Below are 10242 nucleotides of genomic sequence, written 5' to 3'. Positions count from 1 at the left end.
GTTTTTTTAAGTTTTTTTTCTTATATTTCACAAATATATATATATTTTAATTGTATACAGGTATGTTTTAAGTATACAACAATTGTAGTACAAGCAATATGTAAACATTTTCACTGACAAGATTTTAACTTAAATCAGGTTTACATAAAATATATTTAAAACATAAGTATTGTGAACTATTAATTAATTGTAATTTTAAAACCACAAGGTATTACAAATACTATATAAATTTTAATTTGAATAATTTAGACTCAAACAAAGTGAAGTGGATGTTATTAATTCTTGTAGGCTTAAATCATAATAAATAACAATGTATTGTTCAGCAAAACCAATGATATAAAAATTGCGTCTTACAATCTAAAACCAATTATTTATATATTCTAACAATAAAATTATTTTACTGATATCCTCTTATAATGATAAGACTGTTAGATTTGCTTAGTCATTGTAGTTAATAAAGATTTAATACATCCAATTTATCAATTTTATTTTATTCTAGAAAAAATGAGCAAATGTAAGGTTAACGAAAAAAAATATTATATTTGAAGGACAAACAAAAATATATTTTTAACGGTAAAAAAAAACTAGTGTTTAGGATAGTGATTTAAACATTTCATTGGGTGCATAATAGTTTACTCAAAGGCTAAATAAGTCTTAAATAAATGTTTTATTCACACAAGAATGATGAATCTCAGCAATATAATAATAATAATAATCATAAAAAAAAATTGAATAGTAAAAGATTATGAACAAGTTTAAATTAAGATATAACTGATGAAAAGCATTACAACATTAAAATGAAAATACATGTTTTACATATATATTATATATATATAAGTATATTACTAGTATTCACTGATGACTTAACAGTTCTATATTTCATTCAGTAGAATAGGCTAGTAAAACTTCCTACCCTTTTAAGTTATCATTGTAATTACATACCAAAGGCATAATAATACAATTTGAGGGAACAACAATATGTTAACAATTATATTCCATCATTACCATTTTCTATAATTCTTAATAAATTTCCATTAGTTAAAAGACAACTGTTGGAAAAAAAATGTATAGTATATTGCTCGATTTAGAATGGTTTTCATTCAGAGTATTTTATATTATTATAATTATTAACTTTTAACTTTATTATTATACTCCTCACTTAAAGCGTACTGTTTAGTTTTCTGTGGCATACATGCGTGTCCATTCCTTAGCATTACGTATGGCTTCGATTTCATTAACTTTCCATAGTTCAGCTACGTCGTTTGCTAATGGATCGTCTGGATTTGGTGCGCTCAACAACGCTTGTATGGACAAAAGAACGGTACGTATCTGCAATGCTGGTGACCATTTGTCCTTAAGGATGTCCAAACATATTCTTCCAAGTCTGTCAATATTTGGATGGTAAATTTTAGTGATGAAACGGACCTTTGGCGCTGACATTGGATAGTCTTCGGGCAAAAATAGTTCCAACTTGAATAGACCTCCTTCAAACGGAGAGTCTTCCGGTCCCGTGACTTTGACGTGAAAATACCTACGACATCAAAGAGAAAATATAAAAATAACAATTTATGTGCTATCGCGATACATTTTGTTCGCGTCGATGGACAATCTGTCGTAACATTATAACAATAAAAAAGAAAAACGCGCACGTTTACATACACAATAATAGTACATGGACAATTTTTAATAGACTACGAGAGGAAAACATGTCTCACCTAGCATTGCCTTCGTCCGGCTTGGCACTTATGCCGGGCACAGGTTCCTGCATCAGACGTTGCGTCTCCTTGAGTATTCTCCGCGGTAACACAGACATAATAATATTGCGCTAAAATATGAGTGATGATCGAGTATGTATATACCGTACTGTAACCGTACAAAATGTGGAATCGGCGGCGTCGACTTGTTGTAGCTGTACACAGGTAGCACAACCTTCTGTAGTTCCGTGTAATAATAATGCACTATTATTTTCTTTCCTTACCGGTTGCGATGCGCGCGTGTGTGTATGACGTGTGTTTGTTGTATAATAGTATTTTTAAATTATTATTATCAATAAAGTCGCGTGTGTTGGTAGGTGTTATAGACGACTACGACTGCAGTAACTGCACTAATGCACTATAGTCGACTATACGTCTATACTGCTGGTTGCTATTATTCACGAATAATCACAACTCACTATTCAGTATACAACAGCTAGAGAATATTATTATCACGAAATGAAAACATGTCGGCGGGGTTGATGGGATACCACGACGTACATCTCGCATACGAGTGTTCAATGTTTAATACCGCGTCGACGATGGTAATAATAGTAATAATAATAATAATAATAATGAAATTACTATATATTTTTTTTTTTTATAGTGTAGAGAGAGCTGCACAGTGCACCGGTAGAAGTGCGGAACGTGTGTCGTGTACACACACGCGTGATAAATGATAATAAAGAGAGAAAAAGTACACCAATAAAATAATAAATATACGACGTTATTAATACACTTGAAGACTGGCGTGTACTTTAGTTTATATTAGCGAGTACCAAATGACCACTGGCGACTAGTACAGTAGTACCGTACCGAACTACTTATTAACTATACTGCGGTCTGCGGCGTTAAGCGATTAAACGTTAAGACGATTATTTCGTGGCCTGCGATTCGGTAGTTACTAGTTTACTAGTTTAATCGCAACTTTAGTTAGGAAATTAATACTTTTGTTGTCAGCGAATCGAAAAATCACAAATTCTCGAATCAGTCGAATCCCGCAAGAGGAAAAAGAAAAATTGTACCAAAATGGCGCGTGCGTGTAAAATTGGTTCCTAAACCATTTTGCGTGTGATGTTTGTTTGGCGATAAAATATAAAACCATATGTTCAGTGCTTTATTTGGAAAAAATGTAGTCGAGGACTAGAGAGTAGAGGTACTCTAGCGTCTCTAGAATTTTAATACAACTCACATAACCGCGGGAGGTTCATCCTAGGAAGAAGGGGTACGCTAGTGTATGTAAAAAATTAGTAGAGGTACCCAGCCACGGCCACCCCCAATACTAGCGCTAAATACGATATATACGGTATATTAATGTTTTGTATTAGAACTTTAACTAAATGTCTGAATAGATGTATACGTGAACGTAGTGTGTAGTTGTAGTACTGCTAGCGCCTAGGATATGCGATTCTCTTGGTCCTAGTACTTTGGTCGGTCAGGACTCACTGACTCGGGAGTCTTGACTGTTGACAGTAGATTGGAGTACTGGACTTTAGAGCGTAAAATATGTCAACTTTTTACTTTTTAAGGGATGACAGTCGACTAGTAATCGGTTGCGTGATAGTCTGACCCATGAGTCATGACTATAAATTATAAAATATAATATATTAATAATATATATATTTAATATTGTGAGATCAACAGACAAATATTTTCAATTTTGGTCTCAAACCTCATAAGATTTTTTTACAGGCCCTCAGGCCTATAAGGCTATAACAATATAAATAGTATTCACTATTCAATCTTATTCTTAAATCCATCAACGGTTACGTATGGCGTATCTAACTTCATGGCAGTAATCTGTGGCCGGTGTAGTTTTCACTGTTTTCAGGTTATGTAAATAATTTTTGTTTTCACTTTATGTTTTGCTTTGTCTACACTTGGCATAGTGCATTTATACTTTTTTGCACTTTTTGACTCGCCCGGCTGGCGGCTGCGGTTTTGAAATTTGCAGTCGTTGTGACATATGTGAAGTTTTTTTGAATTTTACGTGCCGGCTGCTGAGCGCTGCAGCTGTGGTGCATAGCTATTATTTTTTGGTGTGGATGATCGATGCGTAGAATAAAGAAAACTATGGTATGAGTGTTCGGCGAACGTAAATTTTGGATGAACTGAAATCATTACACTTTACTAAAATATATTGTAGCAACAATTGGTGTTCATATTCGCCGCCGTCGCTGCCACAAGTCTTGTGAGAATCTGAGATTGATAGAAAAATGGTTACAAACAACGATTAACCTGTTCGGTTTCCGGTCACATTATGCGGCTGACAAAGCAGTCTGTCACTCTGCTATATCTATCGTCGTGCATAATTTTTGCCAATTTGCTGTTCCTCTATGGGTTCTTTTCGTTTGGCTACAACGACAGCCGTACGTCAACGCCAAATGATATCCCGTCGACTATATGGGCGAACAAAAATGACTCGGAGCCTTGGCGGTAATTACACTACAATTACCAACTACCAAGGCCGTGCCTATGAGGATTTAAGAATCCACCATTTCCCAAAATTTTCCCGAATTGAGCAATTTAGAAATAAATAGTTTTTAAACATTTTTTCATAATATTTCTTAACTCCCTTGAAAATTTGTTTTGAGTACAATCTTGTCTATTTTTACACAACCACCGATTATCATTTCGTTCCAAAAATGTGCACTTTCTTAGTTATAACACATTTCCGGTTTGTTAGTCCTTTCTTGAATTTCTTGTTTTAAATTATTGAGATTGACATGAAAACCTAAAAACTTACCATCTATAGTCTCCCACAAAATTGAGTTTAAAATAGGAGAGTACTTGAGTACCACTTTACCAGTATTATACTAAGATTTTTATAATACCCAGTAATATATTTTGGTAAATTTAATGCAATAGTTAGATAACTTAAATGAAAACTAATAATTAATATTTAATAATAATCAGTGGACAGTGATTGTGACCTAAATTATATTGTTTTAATTAAGATAGTATTGATATTTTTCGGTGGAATTTTTCATCTCTTTTAGTGCTTCAAAAAAAAAGAAATATGAGAAAAAATATTTAAAGTTAATTATATTATTTTTAATAATATGGACATTTTTTTAGTTTTGACACTCGGCGCTTGTATCACAAGTCAGTGAATAAAGTTGTGTTGATGGTGATTGATGGTATTCGTTATGATTTTTTCACGGAAAGTGAATATAATGTATACATGCCATTTTCTACTGATCTCATAAAGCAAAACCGAAGTTGTTTATTTCGTACCAGAGTGAACGCACCTACAGTTACAATGCCACGTATAAAAGTATAGTTATAGTTAAGTAGTGATTTATAGAAAAATTTTAAATAAGCCCGTACATGTTTTATTATCAGGCCTTAACTACAGGTACAGTGCCAAATTTTATTGATCTCGTGCTAAATCTAGATAGTTCAGCTGTGCAACAAGACAGTATTATTTATCAAGCCCGTGCAGCCAATAAACGAGTTATATTTTATGGAGATGATACATGGTTAAAATTATTTCCAAATTCATTTGTCAGACATGATGGAACTACATCCTTTTACATATCTGATTACACTGAAGTAATTCTATTTTCTGTAGCTTAATTTTATTAGAGAAATGTAAACATACTAAGTGATATGTTTTCTATAGGTTGATAATAATGTCACTCGTCATCTAGAAAATGAATTGAAACCAACAGCCGATTGGGATATTATGATACTTCATTATTTAGGTCTTGATCATATTGGCCATACGGATGGACCTCGAAGTACATTGATGCCGAATAAATTAGCTGAGATGGATAATATTATTCAGCGTATTGTAAATCACATGGTAAATTAATTGTAATAATTAAATGAAAGAGTGAATTGCTGAATAAAAATCTCCAGAATACCCTCAGCATTTTTTAATGAAAATTATTGAATAAATATTTTTTTAAATGTTTACAACATTATTAATATTTAATTAGGTATAAGTAATTATTATTTAATGAATATATCGTGTTTAAAAATTATATTAATAATAAATTACTAAAAATTAAAATTTAAGCATTAAAAAATGATTAAATTAAAAAAATCAAGCTATATTTAATGTTTAAAATTAATATTAAATATGTTATAATTTACTTTTATGTTTATTATAATTTTCAAATATCAACTAATATTTTGTTTTATATTACTATATGTACGAGTATAATTCTGTTTACGGAATGAAATTGAGTTGTTATTTTTTTATAAATTGTAATAATTAATAAATAGAATAATTATTAGGAGGTATATTTAAAAGCAAATTTAAGCAAAATTAATTTATTGACTATTATTAATTATTTCATAGTTTTATTTTATGTTGTTTATCAAAATATTTTTGGGGATTTTTTTTCGTAGCGTTTGATTTTATTTCGATATCCAAAAAAATATATAAAGTTGGTCTTATATTAACTATTTCTGAACAAATAACTAGGATTCTGAAAATTCTGAATTGCCATCTGTTTTAATTGTTTGTGGTGATCATGGAATGCGTGACAATGGTGGCCATGGTGGTTCTTCAACTGGCGAAGTAATGGTTCCTTTATTTGTTTATTTTAAAAACAAGATATGTGGCGGATCTATAAAGTAAGTTCAATCTTAAAAAAATTATTTTTTGGAAATATATAATTTTCTAATCTATAAATAATACCCTTTAAAAATAACTAGAGAAGAAATAATGCAAACAGATTTTGTTCCATCAATTTCTGTCATTATGGGACTACCAATACCTTCAAGCAGCACAGGAAAACTTATAAATAAAATTTTGCAAATTCTTAATATTAATGAAATTCTCTTTGCATATCATTATAACTCACAGCAAATGTATACAAATTACATTTCAAAAAAAGGATTAATGAATAAAGGTATTTTTTATTAGACTTCTTATTATAACTATGTTTATATTATTTATATGATGGCATTAAAACGGTTGAGATCAACGGATACTTGCTTTCTTACTGATTTTTTTTGTTATTTTGTTAGTAGTTATAAACCAAGTATCTGTGGACCTATTTCCTATCACGTAAACATACTAATAGTACATAACTGAGTAGGGTTAAGGTTTATATGCGTTATATTTTTTACAGTGTCCATAAATAACTTAATTTTTGTATATTTCAACTATAACAAAAAAAAAAATGCAAATTTATGGTATATTTAAATGAGAAAAAATTAGTTCATTTATCTTTGATAAAAAATATATTGAAAGTACTTTAGATTTATTTAAAAAGTAGACTAAAAGTAATGATTAAGTTTTTTTTAAGAGTAATTTAATTCAAATTGTTTAAAATTAAAAGATTCTTTTTAGTATAAAAATTATTGGTGAATTCAATAATTTAATATATTATATTTATTGCATAATATATCAAAATAAAATATATATTTTATTATTGATATTGTATATAAATTTTAGCCGTACTAATGAGCTGATTATTAACTCTTGCTATATGCTTTGTACTATTATGAATGAATAAAAGTCATTTTATGAGAAATAATTTTTTGTACAAATATATAGGTATTATATATCTATAATTTTTTATCATTTAGCATTTATGAAGGATTATGATCATGCTATACTCTATTATTATGATTGGTTAAAGAGAGAAACCGCTTCAATCAATCAGGCACACCGTATTATTTCATTATATGAATCTGCATTGAGTGGTATGAGTAACTTTGTAATTGGATCAATAGCTAAATTTGACATATTTCTCATTATTGTCTCAATTGTATTATCTCTACAGGTAAACAAGAAATATTTGTTTTAACTAAGTTCATAAGTTTTTTATTCTTACTATTCTTAAATGACAAGTTTTATTTTAATGATTAATATTTAATAATTTAAGGTATGGTTGTTGCTCATAGACTTTGACGCTGTAAACATCAAGTATATTAAAGTCAGCCGTTTAGTGTACTTAATGCTAATTCGTTGGGCTGTTTGTGTATGGTTACAATGTGATAGTGTACTTTGTGAATTTACCGCCACATTTAATTTATTGGTCTGTGTTATAATTACAATGTTTATTATAAACCTTGGTAGTTTTGATTGGCCACTTTCTACATTTCATAGATTAGAGGTACTGAATATTTTTATTATTTTTTTCATTTTAGACTATCTTAATAAAAAAACCATTACTGTTTTCAGATGAGTAATTTTGATAATAATTTATTTTATGTTTTGCCGGGTATATTAATACATTTATTAAGTCTATTTTCATCAAGTTATATCGAAGAAGAGCATCAATTGTTGTATCACCTTTGGACCGGTTTTTCTGCTATCCAAGTATTCAAAACTTTTGTAACACATAGTTATACAACATCTGCTAAATGGATAGTATCTATGATTTTGCATCGATTTTGTAAAAATCTTAATACTATTGGTAATCAATGGTCAGGTGTTTATAGTTTAGGAGATTGGTTCCATGAGTCCCAAAATAAAATTTATTTGACAACTCTAATGGTTGTAGGTAAGTTGTATAGACTATTTTTATAATATTATATCAAAATTAAGAAAATTTATTTAAAATTATTATCTTTGAAAAAATTTCAGGTCTCTGCAGTATATTCTATGCTTGTATCAATATTTACCGAGTTGCTAAAAACAATAAGCGATTTCATAGATTAAGTGCAATTATTTTAGTTTTATATTTTTGGACTTTATGCAGTGTTTATATGTATAGAGTTGAAACTAAAGAAGTTTCTGCACCATATGGATATAATATATTGTAAGGATCATTATAATGTATTATATTAATAATTTATATATTAATATATTATTAAAACAATAAATTACTATACATATCATTAATATATTATTTTTTTTTTTTAGAAAGTTATTATTTTGTTTGCATTTGTGGACTATAGCATGGTATTTATTGATTGGATGCCATATTTTTCTTGTTATCAAACAAACTAATCGAAATAGCAACAAGTTTAATAGTGCTGTGTGTTCAATGATAATCTTGTTAATGCTACGTTTGTCACTATTACTAAGACCTCATAATATTTTGATACCAGCAGTCTTAGTATATACATGTAAAATCCTTCAATTTAAAAGCTGGAATACTTTAACTACAACTATACTTTATTATTGGTTGTCGTTAATGTTTTTTTTTTATCAGGTAAATCATTTGTGATTAAGAACTATTATTAAATAGAAAGTATTTTAAAATACTTCAGAACTATTTAATGTTCCACATTGTGTAGCTTTTAAAATATTATATATGTAAATTCACTTTCCCTTGTGTCTGTAAGAAAAATAACTTATGTTTATCTATTGATGCTTCAGAGAAGATTATTCATGAACTTTTGATTAAAAATACACTGTTGATCTTTCATTTTGGCACTATGTGCTTACTTTCATTCTTTTATTATACAGAATTTGCATAACATTTTTGGTAGAGCATTATTAGATCTTCAGTATTAATTGAAATTCTCCATCCCATGTTTAAGTCTTGTACGTATTGTTGTATATTGCTATAAGTGTGTGTTAGTAGTTATAGACTGTTGTGCTTTTCTTTCTTTCAGTTTTTATCATAACTATAGTTTCAAATTTTAATTTTAATAAAATTTAACATATTTTTATTTTCAAATTCTACGTTCAATAAGTTCAGTTAAGTTAATTAAATGTACTAAGTCGTTTAAATGATAGGTTGATCTTAAAAGCTTACTCATATAACTTTTCATTTAAATAATTAGTTATAAATATTATATTATTATATATTATATGTATATGTACTGTAATATGTACAATATGGCTAGTGTAAGCACTAAAACATCACTTATGCCTTATGAATAATAAATACATTTGATAATTTATAGGGTAATTCAAACAGCGTTGGGACATTAGACATAGTACCCGGTTACATTGGTCAAACCACTTATGATCCTGTTGTTGCAGGAATCCATATTTTTACCCATACGTATGGGTTTCCAATACTGGTTTACTTATTTCTTGTTCTTGATCAAAAGTAAAACTTTCATAATATTTTTATTATAATCATATGTTTAAATTTTAAACTAATTAGATTTTTTTCAAATTAGGTTTTCAGGACTTCAGAAACTTTGTATGCTTAACGTTACTCAATCATGTGTATACAACCTTGTTATTTTATTATTTCGTAATCATTTATTTATATGGTCAGTATTTTCTCCAAAACTTTTGTATATTATAATATCTACATCTACAACATACATTTTTTCTGCACTCATTGTTATTCTATTAACTTTATGTAGAACTTCTACAAAAAAAGAATTAGTAATTTAAATTTGTGCATTTGTGAGATACTTTATTACTTGTTATATTTTATTATTTATAACTATGTGTATTATTCTAATTATGATTGATGGCTCAAAATGCTAATTATAAATTATATTTTAATGAATTTTATTGTTGTTAAATCATTCTAAAAGCATTGCATATTAAAATTGTAAGACTACCAATATAATATTATACTTTATTATAATTACTTTTTATACCACATTTGTC

The 10242-nt window shown here is 28.5% G+C and overlaps 2 protein-coding genes across 2 annotated transcripts; one reads left to right on the top strand and one right to left on the bottom strand.

Moving 5' to 3' along the window:
• Positions 1-648: 648 nt before the first annotated feature.
• On the bottom strand, positions 649-2319 carry LOC132928629 (ubiquitin-conjugating enzyme E2 N). Its single transcript, XM_060993439.1, has 2 exons — positions 1716-2319; positions 649-1531 (listed from the first exon to the last, which is right to left on the bottom strand). Exons 1-2 carry the CDS (start codon positions 1811-1813, stop codon positions 1174-1176), a joined length of 456 nt encoding a protein of 151 aa, XP_060849422.1. The 5' UTR covers positions 1814-2319; the 3' UTR covers positions 649-1173.
• A 1267-nt stretch (positions 2320-3586) lies between these two features.
• On the top strand, positions 3587-10242 carry LOC132928620 (GPI ethanolamine phosphate transferase 2). The gene is made up of 14 exons (XM_060993429.1): positions 3587-3830; positions 3901-4190; positions 4833-5031; positions 5100-5309; positions 5380-5562; positions 6190-6341; positions 6423-6619; positions 7302-7498; positions 7601-7831; positions 7900-8221; positions 8305-8479; positions 8584-8875; positions 9576-9724; positions 9798-10242. The coding sequence occupies exons 2-14, from the start codon at positions 4015-4017 to the stop codon at positions 10018-10020; spliced, it is 2706 nt and encodes a 901-aa protein (XP_060849412.1). The 5' UTR covers positions 3587-3830; positions 3901-4014; the 3' UTR covers positions 10021-10242.

Source organism: Rhopalosiphum padi, chromosome 1 (genome assembly GCF_020882245.1).
Source record: "Rhopalosiphum padi isolate XX-2018 chromosome 1, ASM2088224v1, whole genome shotgun sequence".
NCBI lineage: Eukaryota > Metazoa > Arthropoda > Insecta > Hemiptera > Aphididae > Rhopalosiphum > Rhopalosiphum padi.
Note: the sequence above shows the minus strand (reverse complement) of the source record. Positions and strands in the feature narration are given on the sequence as shown.